Genomic DNA, 21,777 nt, shown 5'->3' on the forward strand with positions numbered 1-21,777 from the left:
ATAAAAGTTTTGGATACTATTGGAATACATGTGTAGGGGAGAACGAGGCAAAGCCTGGGGGTAAAGAGCCGGATGGCAGCATCAATTTAGTGCTGCCCATTAGTTAATCAGATTTTTTTTGAGCAATAAATCTGCTCAACTGGAACTTAAGATGTAGTTCTGATTCTTCACACTTGATCACACGTTTCTCTTATTTTTAAAAATTGTATTTTAGAGGAATTTGGCTTCTGTCTTTCATTTTCTGAAGTTGGCTTTTGTCTCTATTTGCCAAACATGCAGGACTGGGAGCTTGTCAACGCAATGCATCAATACCTTGTATAAAAGTGAGGTTTCTGCCAGCACTGTGTCTACAGCATTGCCAGAATAAGCTGAAAACCTGTCAAAATATTCACTTGCTTGCAGACTGTCATTTCTGAACTTTCAGCAACATAGTCAGGAAATGAAGGCTTCTGCCGGGCTCGTCACAATTCTTTTAGCTGATAGAAAACTGTACTGCCCGGGGTGGTATTTATTGCCCTCATTGTCCACCTCTTTCACCTCTGTTCCCAACAACAGCCCCTCATCTATGTTCCCTCCAAGGCTAAGAGAGTCTACATACCTTGAGGCTTCCCTTGGATGGTCTTCGAAGTAAGAAAGAAAACACATCTTTAACACATTGGGCAATATAACCTTGTCTATTGGGACTAAATGTGCGGGAACATCCTGGGAACATATTCCCAGAGGCTGTGCTGCGGTTAATTGTAAATTTATTTATTGGATTTGTATTTATTTATTGGATTTGTATGCCGCCCCTCTCCGCAGACTCGGGGCGGCTAACAACAGTAATAAAACAGCATATAATAATAATCCAATACTAAAAACAGTTAAAAAACCATTATTATAAAAACCAAACATACATACAGATATACCATGCATAAAATTGTAAAGGCCTAGGGGGAAAGAGTATCTCAATTCCCCCATGCCTGGCGGCAGAGGTGGGTTTTAATCAGCTTACGAAAGGCAAGGAGGGTGAAGGCAATTCTAATCTCTGGGGGGAGTTGGTTCCAGAGGGCCGGGGCTGCCACAGAGAAGGCTCTTCCCCTGGGTCCCGCCAAGCGACATTGTTTACTTGACGGGACCCGGAGAAGACCCACTCTGTGGGACCTAACTGGTCGCTGGGATTTATGCAGCAGAAGGCGGTCCCTGAGATAATCAGGTCCGGTGCCATGAAGGGCTTTATAGGTCATAACCAACATATAGGGAAAGGACTATAGTCCACCAAAGCAGCCCTTTCCTGTGCGTTGACATGTTGCACAGACAGCTTGTGGAGGATTGGTGTCACAAAACGCATTCATTCAGCAGCATTCCAGATAGCCTCCAAATTGTTTTTGATGAGGATGTGACCTGTGCTATTCCTCCAGTCCCCAAAATGGCTGTAATGCACAACCACACAAAGAAAAACTGTTGGCCCTGTATTTTTAAATGGCAGTAAGATCTATTCATCTGTATGAGGTCTTCTAAACAGTACATCTGGTTTCATGTCCCCAGCAAGTATGCAAACATCTTTTTGGAAGAAAGTGACTGTGAGCCAGAGAGTTCTTTAAAGAGAGTTTTAAAATCAGAATTTTTGAAGATCACCTGCTGAACTGTAATCCAGCTGGCATGTCTTCCATTTCCATGTCTTCCTTCAAACATTTGCTAGCTATTAAATCACTCTTGTCCCAATAAACAATTCCAGGCACAATTCAAAGTGTTGGTTATGACCTATAAAGCCCTACATGGCATAGGACCAGATTATCTCCGAGACCGCCTTCTGCTGCACGAATCCGAGTGACCGGTGAGGTCCCACAGAGTTGGCCTCCTTAGGGTCCCGTCGACCAAACAATGTTGGTTGGCGGGACCTAGGGGAAGAGCCTTCTCTGTGGGAGCCCCGGCCCTCTGGAATCAACTCCCCCCAGAGATTCACACTCCCTCCTTGCCTTCCGAAAGAGCTTAAAAACTCGTCTTTGCCGCCATGTTTGGGACTCTTAGATCTTCCCCTGACCACTGAATGCCTTAAGTATGATTGCTGAATGTTTGGTTAATAAGTTAATTTTTTAGGTTAATCTTCTCTTTCTAATTGTTTTTAATATTGTAGTACCAATTGGATTATATTACAGTTCTTTTTTTATATATGCTGTGAGCCGCCCTGAGTCCTCGGAGAGGCGCGGCATACAAATCCAATTAAATAAATAAATAAATACATACATACATACATACATACATACATACATACATACATACATACATACATACACACACACACAAACAAACAAACAATAACCCTTAAGGAAACAAATGCTTCTCTCTTTCTTCAGCTAAGGCTAGCCATTTATTCTTACCTATATTCTAATGTGCTTAATATTCTTCCCTTACAGTTATTTTGACTGATGAAGAGGTTCAGAGGAAAAGAGAGATGATCATGAAGAGGAAGGAGGAGGAGGCTATTAAGGAAAGCCTAAAGCCCAAATTGCAGGAGGAACAACAACAAGTCATTGAAACTCTTCTCGAGGCCCACCGCAAAACCTATGATCCCACTTATTCAGATTTCTCTCAATTCCGGGTAAGTTGGGCTTGCTTTAAAAAAACCCCCAAACAGTATGTACTTTACTATTATTGTGAGAAGTAGGACATCTGCTGGTGAAAAAAAAAAGAATATTTTTGAACTTGGTAACTTTTCTGGAATTAGTGATTCAAACTCTTGTCCAAATCCCACTTAATAAAAGTAACATTGTGGGATTTGGACAAGAGTTTGAATCACTAATTCCAGAAAAGTTACCAAGTTCAAAAATATTCTTTTTTTTTTCACCAGCAGATGTCCTACTTCTCACAATAATAGTAAAGTACACTTGATTATAAATCTACACTTGATTATAAATAAATACATTAAAAAGAAATTAAAAAGAAAGCAAAAAACAAATAAACTCACAGGGCAGCCTTGATGAGTCCCTAGGTCTTATTCTGCACATTGGTTTTCCATGTTTCTATAATGAAAGAATTATTCAGTGTGTCTTTTAAATGGGATCTGTGTCCCAGATTGAGCTCTCTAGCTAAGTCAACCAGATTTAGGACCATTCTAACTGAAAATTATTTTCACACTAAGTTAGCATGAAATATGCTGCTCAAAAAAATAAAGGGAGTACAGTGATCCCTCGAGTTTCGCGATCTCGATCTTCGCGAAACGCTATATCGCGATTTTTCAGCAATTGTGACCATCTCGATCTTCGCGAACGCTATATCGCGATTTTTCCCACCCGATGAGGTCACTCCCTTCCTTTCTCATCTTTCTTTCTCTCTCTCTTTCTCTATGTTGCTTCTTCCTCTCTCACACTCTCTTCCTCCCTCTCTCATCTCTCTTTCCTTCTCTCTCTTTCTCTCCCCCTCTTGCTCTCGAGTGGCCGCCTAGCAGCTGGTCTGCTCGGCAGCGCAGCAGCAGCGAGGAGCCGAAGATCTTCGGCTCCTCGCTGGTGCTGCGCTGCCGAGCAGATCAGCTGCTAGGCGGCTGAAGGAACCTTCCCTGGGTCTCGGATCCCGCTGATGCCCGCCCGCCGTTTGCCGCTTGCCCCGTTCGCCCGCCGCTCGCCTCGTTCGCCCGCCGCTCGCCTCGTACGCCCGCCGCTCGCCTCGTACGCCCGCCGCTCCCCTCGTTCGCCCGCCGCTCCCCTCGTTCCCCCGCCTCGTTCGCCCGCCCCGTTCACCCACCTCGTTCCCCCGCCTCGTTCGCTCGCCTCGTTCCCCCGCCTCGTTCCCCCGCCTCGTTCGCTTGCCCCGTTTGCTCACCCCGTTCCCCCGCCTCGTTCACCCGCCACGTTCGCCCGCCCCGTTCACCCACCTCGTTCCCCCGCCTCGTTCGCTCGCCTCGTTCCCCCGCCTCGTTCCCCCGCCTCGTTCGCTTGCCCCGTTTGCTCACCCCGTTCCCCCGCCTCGTTCGCTCGCCTCGTTCCCCCGCCTCGTTCGCTCGCCCCGTTCGCTCGCCCCGTTCCCCCGCCTCGTTCGCTCGCCTCGTTCCCCCGCCTCGTTCGCTCGCCCCGTTCCCCCGCCTCGTTCCCCCGCCTCGTTCGCTTGCCCCGTTTGCTCACCCCGTTCCCCCGCCTCGTTCGCTCGCCTCGTTCCCCCGCCTCGTTCGCTCGCCCCGTTCGCTCGCCCCGTTCCCCCGCCTCGTTCGCTCGCCTCGTTCCCCCGCCTCGTTCGCTCGCCCCGTTCACCCGCCGCTGTCGGGACACCCCCCACCGCAGCACTTTGAATCCCGCCGCTTCTGCTGGATACGGGCGTTTCACTTTCCCTCCAAGGCAAAAAGATCCGGCCCCATCATCCCAGAATGCCGGCAACTTTTTGCCTGAGAGGGAAGGTGAAACGCCCCTCGTAGCAGCTGCTACGAGTGGCGTTTCACTTTCCCTCCAAGGCAAAAAGATTCCGGCATTCTGGGATGATGGGGCTGGACTTCCCAGGCGGAAGGCGTGCCCCTCTCCCCGGCAACTTTTTGCCTGAGAGGGAAGGTGAAACGCCCCTCATAGCAGCTGCTACGAGGGGCGTTTCACCTTCCCTCCAAGGCAAAAAGATCCGGCCCCATCATCCCAGAATGCCGGCAACTTTTTGCCTGAGAGGGAAGGTGAAATGCCCCTCGTAGCAGCTGCTACGAGTGGCGTTTCACTTTCCCTCCAAGGCAAAAAGATTCCGGCATTCTGGGATGATGGGGCTGGACTTCCCAGGCGGAAGGCGTGCCCCTCTCCCCGGCAACTTTTTGCCTGAGAGGGAAGGTGAAACGCCCCTCATAGCAGCTGCTACGAGGGGCGTTTCACCTTCCCTCCAAGGCAAAAAGATCCGGCCCCATCATCCTAGAATGCCGGCAACTTTTTGCCTGAGAGGGAAGGTGAAACGCCCCTCGTAGCAGCTGCTACGAGTGGCGTTTCACTTTCCCTCCAAGGCAAAAAGATTCCGGCATTCTGGGATGATGGGGCTGGACTTCCCAGGCGGAAGGCGTGCCCCTCTCCCCGGCAACTTTTTGCCTGAGAGGGAAGGTGAAACGCCCCTCATAGCAGCTGCTACGAGGGGCGTTTCACCTTCCCTCCAAGGCAAAAAGATCCGGCCCCATCATCCCAGAATGCCGGCAACTTTTTGCCTGAGAGGGAAGGTGAAATGCCCCTCGTAGCAGCTGCTACGAGTGGCGTTTCACTTTCCCTCCAAGGCAAAAAGATTCCGGCATTCTGGGATGATGGGGCTGGACTTCCCAGGCGGAAGGCGTGCCCCTCTCCCCGGCAACTTTTTGCCTGAGAGGGAAGGTGAAACGCCCCTCATAGCAGCTGCTACGAGGGGCGTTTCACCTTCCCTCCAAGGCAAAAAGATCCGGCCCCATCATCCCAGAATGCCGGCAACTTTTTGCCTGAGAGGGAAGGTGAAATGCCCCTCGTAGCAGCTGCTACGAGTGGCGTTTCACTTTCCCTCCAAGGCAAAAAGATTCCGGCATTCTGGGATGATGGGGCTGGACTTCCCAGGCGGAAGGCGTGCCCCTCTCCCCGGCAACTTTTTGCCTGAGAGGGAAGGTGAAACGCCCCTCATAGCAGCTGCTACGAGGGGCGTTTCACCTTCCCTCCAAGGCAAAAAGATCCGGCCCCATCATCCCAGAATGCCGGCAACTTTTTGCCTGAGAGGGAAGGTGAAACGCCCCTCGTAGCAGCTGCTACGAGTGGCGTTTCACTTTCCCTCCAAGGCAAAAAGATTCCGGCATTCTGGGATGATGGGGCTGGACTTCCCAGGCGGAAGGCGTGCCCCTCTGCCCGGCAACTTTTTGCCTGAGAGGGAAGGTGAAACGCCCCTCATAGCAGCTGCTACGAGGGGCGTTTCACCTTCCCTCCAAGGCAAAAAGATCCGGCCCCATCATCCCAGAATGCCGGCAACTTTTTGCCTGAGAGGGAAGGTGAAATGCCCCTCGTAGCAGCTGCTACGAGTGGCGTTTCACTTTCCCTCTAAGGCAAAAAGGTGCCGGCATTCTGGGATGATGGGGCCGGACTTCCCAGGCGGAAGGCGTGCCCCTCTCCCCGGCATGTTTTTTCCTTGGAGGGAAGGTGAAATGCCCCTCGTGAAATGTCCCTCGGGGCTGGCAGCGACTGACGCAGCGGGGAACATTGGTGCGGGAGGCAGGAGAGGACTGGGTGACTGGAGTAGCAGCGCCGCCGCCGTCGCCGCCACGCCCGGCTCGAATTCCCTGGCTGCTTGGCAGTGGAGGCTCGGGCAAAAGGGGCTGGAGACGCAGAGCCGAGCACGCCCCTTCCTCCCCGAAAGCTGGCCTTTTTGTCTGGGAGGGAAGATGACGCGCCGGCGGCACGGGCGAGGGGTGGGAGGCAAATCTCTGCGTCTCCAGCCCCTTTTGCCCGAGCCTCCACTGCCAAGCAGCCAGGGAATTCGAGCCGGGCGTGGCAGGGAACATCGGCTGGAGACGCAGAGATTTGCCTCCCACCCCTCGCCCGTGCCGCCGGCGCGTCATCTTCCCTCCCAGACAAAAAGGCCAGCTTTCGGGGAGGAAGGGGCGTGCTCGGCTCTGCGTCTCCAGCCCCTTTCGGCCAAGCCTCCCTGGCTGTTTGGCCGGGCCGGGCGTGGCGGTGAGGGGCTGGAGCCGAGCACGCCCCTTCCTCCCCGAAAGCTGGCCTTTTTGTCTGGGAGGGAAGATGACGCGCCGGCAGCACGGGCGAGGGGTGGGAGGCAAATCTCTGCGTCTCCAGCCCCTTTTGCCCGAGCCTCCACTGCCAAGCAGCCAGGGAATTCGAGCCGGGCGTGGCAGGGAACATCGGCTGGAGACGCAGAGATTTGCCTCCCACCCCTCGCCCGTGCCGCCGGCGCGTCATCTTCCCTCCCAGACAAAAAGGCCAGCTTTCGGGGAGGAAGGGGCGTGCTCGGCTCTGCGTCTCCAGCCCCTTTTGCCCGAGCCTCCACTGCCAAGCAGCCAGGGAATTCGAGCCGGGCGTGGCAGGGAACATCGGCTGGAGACGCAGAGATTTGCCTCCCACCCCTCGCCCGTGCCGCCGGCGCGTCATCTTCCCTCCCAGACAAAAAGGCCAGCTTTCGGGGAGGAAGGGGCGTGCTCGGCTCTGCGTCTCCAGCCCCTTTTGCCCGAGCCTCCACTGCCAAGCAGCCAGGGAATTCGAGCCGGGCATGGCAGGGAACATCGGCTGGAGACGCAGAGATTTGCCTCCCACCCCTCGCCCGTGCCGCCGGCGCGTCATCTTCCCTCCCAGACAAAAAGGCCAGCTTTCGGGGAGGAAGGGGCATGCTCGGCTCTGCATCTCCAGCCCCTCACTGCCATGCCCGGCCCGGATTCCCTGGCTGTTTGGCCAGGGAGGCTTGGCCGAAACGGGCTGGAGACGCAGAGCCGAGCACGCCCCTTCCTCCCCGAAAGCCGGCCTTTTTTGTCTGGGAGGGAAGATGACGCGCCGGCGGCACGGGCGAGGGGTGGGAGGCAAATCTCTGCGTCTGCTTGCGGACACCCTAGCTCCGCTTCTCAGCTGGGAAGCAGAGCTGGGGTATCCCCGCGCTCGCGCGCGCCGTCCGCCATTGCCAGCTCCGCTTCCCAGCTGAGAAGCGGAGCAGCTGCTACGAGGGGCATTTCACCTTCCCTCCCAGGCAAAAAGATGCCGGGGAGAGGGGCACGCCTTCCGCCTGAGAAGTCCGGCCCCATCATCCCAGAATGCCGGCATCTTTTTGCCTGGGAGGGAAGGTGAAATGCCCCTCGTAGCAGCTGCTCCGCTTCTCAGCTGGGAAGCGGAGCTGGCAATGGCGGACGGCGCGCGCGAGCGCGGGATACCCCAGCTCTGCTTCCCAGCTGAGAAGCGGAGCTAGGGTGTCCGCAAGCGCGCGCGCTCTTCGGGACACCCCCCCCCTCCGCTTCTCAGCTGGGAAGCGGAGCTGGCAATGGCGGGCGAAGGACGGGCGGCGGTGGAAGTAAAAACACCATCTGCGCATGCGCAGATGGTGTTTTTACTTCCGCACCGCTACTTCGCGAAAAATCGATCATCGCGAGGGGTCCTGGAACGGAACCCTCGCGATGATCGAGGGATCACTGTACTCAAAGAACACATCCTAGATCTGAATGAATGAAATATTTTCATTAAATACTTTGTTCTGTACGAAGTTCGATGTGCACAACAGCATGTGAAATTGATTGTCAATCAGTGTTGCTTCCTAAGTGGACAGTTTGATTTCACAGAAGTTTGATTTACCTGGAGTTATATTGTGCTGTTTAAGCATTCACTTTATTTTTTTGAGCAGTGTACATCTGTAAATACTGGTCTCTGGATGTCACACGACTTTCGTTGCCAATGACAATTTGTTGTTTTTGACAATGACAATAAATTTATTATTATTATTATTATTATTATTATTATTATTATTATTATTTACAATAGTTCTCTTAGTGACTGTTCAAAGTTACAACGGCACTGAAATAAGGTACCTATGATCGTTTTCTTAGACTTATGACTGTTGCAGCGTCCCTATGCTCATGTGATCAAAATTCATACACTTGGCAACCGACTCATATTTATGATGGTTTCAATATCCTGGGGTCATGTGATCCCCTTTTGTGACCTTCTGACATGCAAATTCAATGGGAAAGCCAAATTTACTTAACAAGCATGTTACTAACTTAATAACTACATTGATTCACCTAACAACTGTGGCAAGAAAGTTTGTAAAATTGAGCAAAACTCACTTAACCAATATTTCACCAAGCAAAAGAAATGTTGGGCTCAATTGTGGTTGGATTTATAACTGTACCTCTTGGAGAAATTATTAAGTGTATTTGTGACTAGACTTCAGTTGGTGATAGCTGCATTATATGGGCTGCCCGATATGGCTTAATCACAATATGTCCTTAAAAATATACTTGACAGAACAAAATAGGGGAAAGACCCCTTAAAGCAGAGTGAATAACTGTTGAATCCTTGGCAGAATGACGGACTGCAATCTTGAATAAACAACAGTTCTTTATTAACAGAAGTAACGGTTACAGAACTGGAAACGAGACAAGAAATGGCCGTGCCTGGCAGCTGTATATATGCCGGGCTGCCAGGCTGAGCCAACCAATCGCCTTGCAATATTTTCCCGCCCAAGGAATGTGGGGCGGGTACAAGGCCTAACTGTCTTCTGGACACAACAATAACCAAGTAGCAGGCCTCTTGATGGGCCCCATTATTCTCCTTGTCCAACCTGCCTTTCTCAGCCACACACAAATATTTGAACAATGAAGTTTATCAGTTCTGAGGGGGAAAGAGGAAGAAGATATTTGTGGCTGAAGCAGCCACAAGTGTTTCCTGCTCCGTCACAAGAGCAAAACAGCTTTGAGTTGAGTGATGCACATGAGGCGTCAGAAGAACAGCTGAGGTAGATAGGAGAAGTAGAAGAAAGAGAACTAACTGTGGATGACTCATGGTTTTGAAAAGCTGGGGTTAGTTACTCTTGTTTTGGTGATATTTCCCAACAGCCTCCCACTCCCTCTTACTTCTCTCTTACTTGTTTATATTTTCGGAGGAAAAGCAGTATTTCCAATATAGGGTGATTAGCCTCTTAATACCGTCTGCTTTCTCAGTCTGAAGATCGAATAAATGTATTTTACATTGGACCAACCATTTTTTCCAAGATTATTATGCAAACGAGATAACAGTTGCAGTGACTATTTGGATCAGAATATGCTGATTTCTTAAAGAATTAAGTAATAAAAACGTTAATGCAAAATAGGAGAAGTAGGAAACGTTAGGTATGTTCTCTGCCTCGAGCTACTTATAAAAATAATAAAGGAGAGATGAAAACATTCAAAATCATAGGATATCAGAGCAAATGAGAGTCTTCTCTTTGGGGGTAGTTCTAAGAAATGGATCCGTGGAATTGGAACAACCATCAGTAGACTGGATAAACTGATGGATAAAAGCCCCAGGGCACCCTTTTTCTCACAGTAAATTATCTCCGCTAATGAATTAACTTCCTGGTAACTAGAATCAGGATGAAGGTATGAAAGCAGCAGGCTATTATCAAATGATACCTTTTCTATTTCAGCCTCCTGTAAGACAAAATGAGAACAAAGAAGATTCAAGTACATCTTCTTCTAACATGACACCAGGTTTTTCCTTCTCAGATGACTCTTCAGATACTTCCAGCTTCTCTTCAGGTAACACATAGAGTGCTAATCATATTTATATTAATGGTAAACTGCAAGAATTCAAACTACTATGTTTCTTTTAAAATGGCAAATCCTACAGTTTTTTGTAGGATGAATTTCCTTCATGAAACGTTTACAACAAATCTTAACTTACAGCTAGGCAGCCCATGTTCTGTCTGTCATTGGCTTAAGTACAATGGCTCATAGTTGCTTTTGGCTTTATTAATCCACTCTAAAGAAAGACAGGGTTATCTTTTTTGAAAGATGCAAAATTGTATCTATGGGGACTATTTCCTAGCAGTTTTCCTGGGTTGTGATGTTACAATATGTTACAGTTCCATCTAGCAGTCCTTTACACAGAATTAATCTGAAATTAATGTACAGTATAGCAACATGCCACAGAATAAGTTGACCTGCATAATATGGGGGAGAAGGGGCCAATCTGTTTAATACTGGGGAGATCACTAATCACCAAATTTAATGCTTCTGCTTTCTCACTTTCATGGGTTGGTCCACATTCACAGTAGTCCTGTTATATCCATTTAAAATGTCTCTACATAATTCATTCTTGCAAGATGAAGGGCAAATAAATACCTATTTGATTAGCATCTCCAATAGATTCCTTCTCCTTCTCTCCCCCTCAGGAGACCTAATATAGTCCTATGAATTTTAGAGTATTTCACAGAGTTCTTAATGCCAACACCTTTTGTTGTAACCACTCCAATTTTCCTTTTACTGGAACTGTGGAAAAATAAAGCTCAGAAAGAGTTCCATAAGAAAAGGGCCCATGATAAATACTGCCTCTGGCATCATATGAAGATGCATTGTGAGGACACTTCACCATGGCCAATATTCCATCTCCATAATCCTCAAAGCTGTTCCTGCAAAGCCTGTGTTTGGACCAGTCGTAGCTTTTGCATGCATGGAGGTCTATCCTGTCCATCTTCTACCTGAACAATATACAAGTGTCGAAACTGAGTGTCAGTCAAGAGCATTTTCCTTGTTGTGTTGCATTTGCTTATGGTGGAGGAGGAAGAGAAAAAAAAACAACTGGTTGGGTTGGACAAGCACCACAGTCTTTGTGTGATGGCTACAATGCCTGAATGGGAGAAAGAGGCAGCAGGAACTGGGAAGTGAGGATTGATGGGGATTTCTGCCAATGGAAAAACAACCCTCATCCATTGCAACCCCATGAAATTGGCAAGGCTGAAGTCTTCAAATGAACATTTTCTTTGAATGTTCCTAGATACCTTGTGTGTCTTTATTGTGTATCTTTATTATATTGTGGAGTTTGGCATGTTTTTAATCAAGTGGATAGGATCCAAAAATTGGACTCTGAGGAATTCTAGTCTTAAAATTGTTGATCTCACAGAATTATTCATTTTGGATTATTTGGCTTTGCTTGTTCCCGTTGTAGTATTACCAGCAGTCACTTTCAATCAGCCTACAAACAGTTGGGTCCTATCCACTGCAGGATTTTGATTTAACGTTCACAGTATGACACTCTCAATGCAAATCAATGCACAACAGAAAGGAAAGTAATAAATAATCATCTTTAAGTAGCTCAGTTAATGCTGTGTAAAGTCTAAAACATTTAAACTGACGTGCTTTAATGAATGGTGCCTTCTCTGCAGGACTGTGTGACATGGGATCTCCTTTTCCACCAGAGCCAATGATGCTTTCTAGTCTGGAGTTTAGTGATGACAGCACATCCATGTCCATTGATTTCTCTCACCTCTCCATGTTGCCTCACCTTGCTGATCTTGTTAGCTACAGCATCCAGAAAGTTATTGGATTTGCTAAAATGATTCCAGGGTTCAAGTAAGTAGATTTATATGTAGCTTCAGAATTGCTTTTTTCCTTGGAGGTGTGTGTTTGTGTCTAATTTGTCATACTTAAATAAATACATGTCAATGCACAACACCACAGAACTTTCAAAACTTCAGAATCTGCAAAGGCACACAAAAAATAAAAATGGCTCACCTTAAAAACAAAATAAAATCTTGACACAAACCATATAAATAAATATTATCATTCCTCGGTTGCATTTTGTTGTCTTTTTCAGAATAGCTCTGTCTTTTTTAAGCCTTGAAATCCATTACCAGCTGTTTACTTGGGAGGTGACAAAAGGCTGCTGCTGTGTAGGCAAAGGCTAACATGCCACCTTGGTACAGTGGTACCTCATGATACGAACCCCTCGCCATACGAACAACCCGAGATACAAACCCGGGGTTCGGAAATTTTTTGCCTCTTCTTACGAACTTTTTCCATCTTACGAACCCGCCGCCGCGAAGCCCCGCCGCCCGGCAAAGATTCAGGTTCGGGAGGCCGCTGAGAAGCCCCGCCACCCGGCTGTCGCTTTTTGAAACAGCCGGGGGGCTTCTCAGCGTCCTCCTGAACCAGAACGCCAAACCCAAACTTCCGGGTTCGGCGTTTGGGAGGCCGCCGAGAAGCCCCGCCGCATTCAAAAGGTGACAGCCGGGCGGCGGGGCTTCTTGGCGGCCACCCGAACCCAAACTTTTGCCGAACTTCCGGGTTCGGCATTGGGAGAACGCTGAGAAGCACCTGGCTGTTTCAAAAGGTGACAGCCAGGTGGCGGCATGTTTTTGCGTGTTTTTTTCGTTGCACGCATTAATTCATTTTACATTGTTTCCTATGGGAAACAATGTTTCGTCTTATGAACTTTTCGCCTTACGAACCTCCCCGGGAACCAATTAGGTTCGTAAGACGAGGTACTACTGTACTTGGTAGAGACCTTGAAGAAGGCATCTTAGAGTCCCTCTTAAACAAGAGCAAGGAGACTGGGAAGAGTGCTGTGGTGTGTATGCGCATACATGCCTGCAGAGAATTACTGTGGCCAGAGGTTTCCCAGAGGTTTGCTGCTTTTATGAACTGAGTTAAACACTGATGACAAGAAAGCTTTGTGGACTCTACTTGCTGCAAAAATCCTGCCTAGAACCTCATGTCTTTCTCCAAAACATTTCGTGATTCTTTTTTCTTTTTGCGACCCCACAAGATTTGTATCATGAATCCAAGAAACACTCATCACTCTCCTGCATGCTTCAAAGAAACTTTCTTTAATAAAATCCACAGCATTGCATAGCCCAGTTGTGACTTTTAGTTCGGGGTGTGAACTGTGTTAATATAGCCATATTAAGTAACATGAAAGTTCTTTCAGAATATAATAATAATAACAACAACAACAACAACAACAACAACAACAACAACTATTATTATTATTATTATTATTATTATTATTATTATTATTATTATTATTTATTAGACTTGTATGCCGCCCTTCTCCAAAAACTCGGGGCGGCTCACAAAACAATAAAACAATACAGAACAAATCTAATAATTAAAACTGTAACTAATACCCATTATCTTAAAAGCAATCTATACAACACAATCATACCCACTCATAACTTTAATGGTCGGAAAAGGGAAAGCCATCATTTGAGGCTACAGTGGATTGTAAGCAGAAATGTCTGCAATGAACTTAGAGTTTGAACGTATGTTTGGGCATGGCCTTCCAAGCTGTTGTAATCCTTTGGGATTGGGCGGCATAGAAGTCGAGTGAATGAATAAATAAATAAACAAGATCAGTTTATACCAAGAGAAATAGCAGCACAGTGGGGAATAAAGACTAATCGTATCTAATCCTGACCTTACAGAATGTTACGATGATGGACTGGTTGACATCTGAGTTTCACATTCTCCTTTTTTAAAAAACAGAAGTCTAACAGCGGAGGATCAGATTGCTCTCTTGAAATCCAGTGCCATTGAAGTGATAATGCTCCGTTCCAATCAGTCCTTCTCCCTGGAGGATATGTCCTGGACTTGCGGCAGCAATGACTTCAAATACCAAGTCAGTGATGTCACTCAAGGTATGACCTGTATAGTAAAGCAGAAGATATCCCTGGAGCAACCACCTCATGTCAACTCTGTTTTCCTTCAGTACTTTTAAATACCTCTTAAGATATATAGAAAATGTGTCCTAAACCTACATAGGGTTAGGGCAAATCACAATGGCAGACAGGATTTTATGAATTATTTTACAGCTGGTAACATTAGAAAGAATTAATGACAGTGATCTATCTGAGAATGAGAATTGGTTTTATCCTTTATTTAATTCTTTACAACCTATTTATAACATAAATATCTTATGCAACCAGACTTGAAATCCTGGGCCTAGAAAGCTTAGAACTATATCGCCTTCTGCATGACCTAATCCTAGTTCATAAAATTATCTGCTACAATGCCCTATCTGTCAGCAACTACTTCAGCTTCAACCACAACAACACACGAGCACACAACAGATACAAATTCAAAGTAACCGTAGAAAGCCCCAAACCTGAATGTAGAAAATACAACTTTAGCAACAGAGTGGTTAATGCCTGAAACTCTGTGGTTTCATCACCACCCCACCCCCAAATTTTACCCTTAGACTGTCCACTGTTGACCTCATCTGATTCCTAAGAGGTCAATAAGGGGCGTGCATAAGTGCCCCTAGGTAATTTGTTCTTGTTTCCACCTAGCTTCATGTAGTAAAACACAACTGATGCAGAGGAAACTCGCAGTGTTTCTCTCAAGAAAGAAAGAGGGGAAAGGAAGCTGAGGAGCCCCAGGGCAAGGCAGGAGATCCCAGCTTTGTCAATTTATTTTATTTATTTATTTTATTTATTGGATTTGTATGCCGCCCCTCTCCGCAGACTCGGGGCGGCTAACAACAATGATAAAAACAGCATGTAACAATCCAATTAATAAAACAACTAAAAACCCTTATTATAAAACCAAACATACACACAAACATACCATGCATAACTTGTAATGGCCTAGGGGGAAGGAATATCTTAACTCCCCAATGCCTGGGGAGTTTACGAAAGACAGGGAGGGTGGGGGGCAGTTCTAATCTCCGGGGGGGGTTGGTTGCGGAGGGCCGGGGCCGCCACAGAGAAGGCTCTTCCCCTGGAGCCCACCAAACAACATTGTTTAGTCGACGGGACCCGGAGAAGGCCAACTCTGTGGGACCTTATCGGTCGCTGGGATTTGTGCGGTAGCAGGCGGTTCCGGAGGTAATCTGGTCCAATGCCATGTAGGGCTTTAAAGGTCATAACCAACATTTTGAATTGTGACCGGAAACTGATCAGCAGCCAATGCAAGCCATGGAGTGTTGAAGAAACATGGGCGAATCTTGGAAGCCCCACGATGGCTCTCGCGGCTGCGTTCTGCACAATCTGAAGTTTCCGAATACTTTTCAAAGGTAGCCCCATGTAGAGAGCGTTGCAGTAATCGAACCTCGAGGTGATGAGGACATGAGTGACTGTGAGCAATGACTCCCTGTCCAAATAGGGCCGCAACTGGTGCACCAGACGAACCTGGGCAAACGCCCCCCTCGCCACAGCCGAAAGATGATGTTCCAATGTCAGCTGTGGATCGAGGAGGATGCCCAAATTGCGAACTCTCTCTGAGGGGGTCAATAGTTTCCCCCCCCCCCAGGGTAATGGACAGACAGATGGAATTGTCTTTGGGAGGCAAGACCCACAGCCACTCCGTCTTATCTGGGTTGAGTTTGAGTTTGTTGACACCCATCCAGGCCCCAACAGCCTCCAGGCACCGGCACATCACTTGCAATGCTGGTGACCCTCCTCAGCTGCAGCCAAGCAAGAAAGTACCTATCTCGACTACCTAAAAAAGAGACCAGTGTGAGGTGGCTGAAACTTTGTGTGTTGGGCTTGAAGTTCAGAGAGGAAGAGTAGTTGCTTATTTGCCTAAAGCAAAGAATGGGAAAGAAAGACATTTGTTGCGTGTGTTGCAGCTCACAGAAGTTGATGCTTTTAAATAAAATGTGTTAGTTTAAAAAAGGTGCTTCCAGACTTTTTTCTCTCTCTGTCTCCTCTTTCTCTCTCTCTTTTTGGCTGCACCACAGTGACTCTTGTGGGAGCTTCTGGGTGGTACCCAGTAGGGAAAAAAAAGGAAGGCTAGCAAACTTAGAGGAAGGGTGGGCTGTGGGCCAGATAAAATAAAGTTCACTCTTCTACACATGCAAACATTTCTCCAAGTTCTTCCAGTGAAATGTTGTTTTATCACGATGAATAATAAATTGGGATGAGGAGGTGGACTGTCTGATGGGCCCGGATTGCTGAGCTGGCGATGTTTCATGAAGTTGCAAACTTAAGAATTCAGTTTCTGTGGCAACCGTCTGACCAAGATGGGTAGGGACAGGAAGTTGAAAAAGTAATCACATAAGCTGCACTATTGCACCATCTCAAGGGCAAATCCAGTAAAAGTTAAGTTTGCCAAAGGCCCAATTTTAACGAAACATGGATGTTGTTATTCCGGTTGTATGGTTTCTCTGAGCATTCTGCTCACCTTAGGGATAACAACTCAACAGATGACACACTTAGAATTGGGTGCATTGGAAGGAAAATCCAGGGCCAAGATTTATGCTGATATGTGTTACTTCCCCTGTTTTAGGCAAGCTGGTAATTAGTAATGTAGTGCCTGCCTCTCAAAAGTTGCTTTGTTTCTGTTTCAGCTGGCCACAGCCTAGACTTACTGGAGCCCCTCGTTAAATTTCAAATTGGTCTGAAGAAATTGAACCTGCATGAAGAAGAACATGTGCTCCTCATGGCCATCTGCATCCTTTCTCCTGGTGAGGAAAACCTTTGGGTCACAGGCTGCATTTCAGCTGTCTTAAAATATTACCAGGAAACTATGTTATCACACTTTACACATCCATGTATTAAAGTCTCGGTAGGAAATAACACACATGATGTGTTACTCCACCACGTATAAAAAATGACAAGCATCTTTTTGACCAAATGAATGTGCTGGATGTCTCTTGATGTAAGAAATGAACCACTGAAGAAACAATCATCTCTATAGAAAATTAATTTTTGAAATCGCTTCTACAGCGTAAAGAGCATCATTTTTCATCATATGTATAGATGGACAGGCTAAACAAAGGGTGTATAGATGGAATGTATAGAATCTAAAGAGAATGATACGGCTGGCCAATAAGAAAGGGAAGAGAGCATTCCCTCCTGACAGATTACATCCTTGCCCAGGGTCAGACTTCAACTAAATTGAATATACAGTCTGGGGATTCAGCTGAAGTCTCTGTATAGAATCTGATTAACTCTTCTGCAATGTGCACAGGAATGAGTAAAAAGACATTAAATTGGAGCGATTTAAGAAAAGGCTCCTATGACCTACTTGTGATAAGCAGGGTGAAATAAGAGTGAAAGGATGAAGTAGGCTTAAGGATGACAAATGACTAAGATAATATGGACTTTTCCTGTATTAACAAAGATCCTTGAAGACCTGTTCAAATGTCACTCCCCAAGCATCATATAAAAAGAAGTTTGATGTATAGCCTCGATTGGAAACTGAGCCTGGGAGACGACAATATTGCTTAATACATTGAGCAGGTATTCATTCACAGAGACCTGGCACTTGTTGAAATTGTCTGCGGCAATTCAACGCAACTCCCTACACAATGTGGATTGTTAGAAATGTTTGCCATTCATTATGTGTCAAGCATCTTTCCAGCCAATGAAATCTAGTGTGAGGAGAGGAGATCCAAAGTGCCTCTTTCCAGAAGTGTATTGGTTAACAATTTAATAGCCAAATGGTCCTGAAATTACTATTTGGGTACAGACCGCTGGTTTGTCAAAAAGAAAGGACCCAAATACTTGTTGAAAACTTGAATTGTGAGTTGATTGGTTACAAGACACACTACTAGGGGAGAATTTTGAGCAGAGGAGACTAATTGGCTTGCTGAATAGAGAAAGGTGGCTTGAGAATGTTTGTTCAATATATTTGCTGTGTGTCAATATAGGAATTAAACATTCAGCTCATGACTATTTATCTATCTATCTGTCTGTCTGTCTGTCTGTCTGTCTATCTACCTACCTACCTACCTACTTACTTACTACTTACTTACTTACTTACTTACTTACTTATTTACTTATTAGATTTGTATGCCGCCCCTCTCCGTAGACTCGGGGCGGCTCACAACAATAATAAAACAATTCATGACAAATCTAATAATTTAAAAACATTTAAAAAACCTGTTATTAAAACAGACATACACACAAACATACCATACATAAATTGTATAGGCCCGGGGGAGATGTCTCAATTCCCCCATGCCTGACGGCAGAGGTGGGTTTTAAGGAGTTTACGAAAGGCAAGGAGGGTGGGGGCAGTTCTAATCTCCGGGGGGAGCTGGTTCCAGAGAGTTGGGGCCGCCACAGAGAAGGCTCTTCCCCTGGGATCCACAAAACTATGATACTGAAGGAAGCTAGTTATTTGTTAGAAACTATCTTTGTTGGATGGTGGTAGAACAGACCTGGGTATTTTATGGCAAATGGCCACATCTGTCATTTCCCTGCCTGTGATGGCGAAGTAGCAGCAGTGTGTGCACACTTGTGGGCGCACTTAGAATATGCTATAATTTATTAGTGGGGAAGTGACTTTTATCCACATATGCTATTTAAGAAAGTTTTTCCCTGTTTGATGTGCTACAAGCCCTTTTGCATCTGTTTGCATTTGCTGGTTACAATGGAAGAGATGGGAAAAACTGGGCTGGGGAATTTATGATGTCTTAGGAGAATAGTAGGACTCAGTGGCACAGGCCTGTCTCGAAATTACAGGTCGCTAAAAGAGAGGCAATTCCCCTTATATGAATGCCAAGGGTGTGCTGTCATCTGGAACACCCCTGGCAATACTTTTAGAATGATGGCATGTGCCACTCACCTTTATGGGCATCAGTGCTTTTTAATGAATCGAAGGTGGTAAGGAAAAAAAAGCCAGAATAATAGGGGAAAGTTACAAATTAAATACAACTTGTAGAATAGTATGCAGAGCAATTGGAAAAGATATTCTTTGTTTGAAAACATCCTTACTTGCACTGCTTTCTGGGTTTATTTTATTTTTTTATGATTAATATCTGACCAGAATGCGTATCTGTTCTAAGTGTTAACTATTTCTGACCCAGCCCTATTTCTGCTTGACCCCAAATGATAATAATAATAATTAATAATAATAATTTATTAGATTTGTTCGCTGCCCCTCTCCGAAGACTCGGGGCGGCTCACAACAACGATAAAAACAATATTATAATGGCACAAATCTAATATTAAAAAACTAAAAACCCTATCATAATTAAAAAACAAACAGCACATACATACCAAACATAAATTATAATAAGCCTGGGGGAAAGATGTCTCAGATCCCCCATGCCTGGCGGTATAGGTGGGTCTTAAGTAGTTTACGGAAGACAAGGAGGGTGGGAGCAGTTCTAATCTCCGGGGGGAGTTGATTCCAGAGGGTCAGGGCCGCCACAGAGAAGGCTCTTCCCCTGGGGCCCGCCAAACGACATTGTTTAGTCGACGGGACCCGGAGAAGGCCAACTCTGTGGGACCTTATCGGCCGCTGGGATTTGTGCGGTAGCAGGCGGTTCCGGAGGTACTCTGGTCCATAAAGAAATTAAAGCAAAGTGTTATTCGTTATTAAATGGATGGTTTCTCTCAAGCAGTCATTAATTTCAGGAATCTCAACAGCATCCCCTTTGAGAACTTTTAGTAGAAAATTCCAGTGATTGAGAAAAAAAAAAAAGTAGTACGTTCTCCTATGCAAAAGAAATTGTGTCTTTCTTTCTAAGTATAACAACAAGTAGTAGTAGGTTAAAGATAAGTTGACAACCGTTTGTGATCACACAAGCTACATAGATCTGGTCTGTGGCTTATGCAAACTTCAGTTTTATTTTTAATGCAAAAGACATCTTTAAAAGGTTCAAGCTGTCTCATAGTTGAAATATTTGGGGTGGGGAAATCTGCCTCTCTTCTAACGCTTTCATTGTTACTTTATTTTTCTTTTTAAAAACACGTGTTTAACCTATGCCACATTGATATCTTGTCTTACGGTTTTCCAATACCTCTGATTTTTTTTTTAATGCTCCCTTTTCTGAATCTGACACGTAACATGGAATATGGATACACTGAATTATTTTGAAGGAGTTCAACTTGTGACTCTAGGGTCGGAAGGGATAAATTAAGAGAATGCATAGAAACGACTATTAGGAGTGGGTGAATGGAATTAAGTACAAATGGAGGACTTACCGCCACCCTGTCATGCGCGCTGCTGCCTACCTCCATCACATAAAAATATATGATGTGTTTTGTTTCCTAGATCGCCCTGGTGTTCAGGACACAGCTCTGGTGGAATCCATCCAGGACCGTCTTTCCCAAATCCTGCAGACCTATATTCTTTGCAGACATCCTCCTCCGGGCAACCACTTGCTCTATCCCAAGATGATCCAAAAACTCACAGACTTGAGGAGCCTAAACGAGGAGCATTCCAAGCAATATCGCTGCCTCTCCTTCCTGCCTGAACATAGCATGCAGCTCACTCCACTGGTCCTTGAAGTCTTTGGCAACGAAATCTCCTGAGCCACCATTCAGGAAACACATGGAAATCAAGAGAGTGTGTGGGGATGTCAGCCCAGTTTTCCACTGGCTACAGACTGAAAGTTTTTACCCCACGTGAGATTGTGTCTATTCTGTCAGTGAGAATTTTGATTTTTTTCTCCCACCCCTTATGCTACCTGAAGAGCACATTTTTTTAATATACATCTCCAGTCTCTCTGAGGAGCAACCTGATTCATCTTACCCCACCTGCTCTTCAAAATTGAATGGCTTTCCCTGTTGCTGCTTTGCAGTGATGAAAGAAAATATTGCTTTTCAAGCCAGCAATTAAAAAGTGGCCTTAGAAATATACCAATTGAGTAAGAGCGCTCACAGAGAACGAGTGGAATGAAAAATGGAACTTGGATATTCTTCCTATAGGCTAGTAAAAGCTTTCAGTCCTGGATAATAGATATCAACGTTCTCATTGTAATTTCTTGCCAAATAACAATAGTCACTTTAGCAGTGAAAAGGGCAGCATATAAATTTAAGAAAAAAATAAATAAATAGGATGCTTCAACAGCAGCAAAACTATTGGCCAAATGAGGAATGGAAGAAAGATTTGTTAGAATAAATAACCAACTTCTTGGGTTTGGGGGTTCTTTAAATGCAATTTGTCAAATGCATAGAAATATGTCAGCACTTTTTTAGCCCTTAATAATCTATAATAGGAAATGAAAGACTTTGGATTTAATCATACACTCCTTGGTGGGGAATACGGATGCATTCTTAAAAACCAGGTTCCTACCAGAATCTCTGCACTATTAAAACCATGGCCATGTTTGCCACTTTCAGCCTTAAACAGTGTCTGACACTACCAGTTACTAAGAGTTGATAAGGAATAATCCAGAAGTATAATACTGACTTTTAGTCTATCCAAGAATGTTTGGTTTGTTCAGAAAAATGGTATAGTATCACTTTTTAATGGATTGTATAAAGGATTCCCATGATCAGATTAAATCATGTACTTAATTATCAGCTTAATTATCTGATAGAGAATAAGCAATTTTCAGTTGTTTCCATTTTGGGGCTATGATGTTTGAGTCAGTTCTTAAGTCATCCTCAGGAGGCTGAAGCTAATTTATTTTTGATACTGGTAAAATGTTTACTCTAAGTTTGACAACCTCTTGGCTACTTGATTTC

At 45.7% G+C, this 21,777-nt stretch overlaps 1 protein-coding gene across 5 annotated transcripts in view; it reads left to right on the forward strand.

Annotated features, from left to right (window-relative positions):
* VDR (vitamin D receptor) overlaps window positions 1-21,436 on the forward strand; it is a 116,806-nt gene extending 95,370 nt beyond the window's left edge. For 4 of the 5 annotated variants that reach the window (XM_070740741.1, XM_070740740.1, XM_070740744.1 and 1 more), the window contains 6 exons: window positions 2,397-2,581; window positions 10,060-10,171; window positions 11,797-11,983; window positions 13,898-14,049; window positions 16,701-16,817; window positions 20,360-21,436. In XM_070740741.1, coding sequence (XP_070596842.1) covers window positions 2,397-2,581; window positions 10,060-10,171; window positions 11,797-11,983; window positions 13,898-14,049; window positions 16,701-16,817; window positions 20,360-20,619 — 1,013 coding nt within the window. In that variant the 3' untranslated portion in view covers window positions 20,620-21,436. The remainder of the gene's footprint in view (window positions 1-2,396; window positions 2,582-10,059; window positions 10,172-11,796; window positions 11,984-13,897; window positions 14,050-16,700; window positions 16,818-20,359) is intronic. The other variant, XM_070740743.1, reaches the window with a different exon arrangement.
* The last annotated feature ends 341 nt before the right edge of the window (window positions 21,437-21,777 follow it).

This window comes from Erythrolamprus reginae, chromosome 2 (assembly GCF_031021105.1).
Source record: "Erythrolamprus reginae isolate rEryReg1 chromosome 2, rEryReg1.hap1, whole genome shotgun sequence".
NCBI lineage: Eukaryota > Metazoa > Chordata > Lepidosauria > Squamata > Dipsadidae > Erythrolamprus > Erythrolamprus reginae.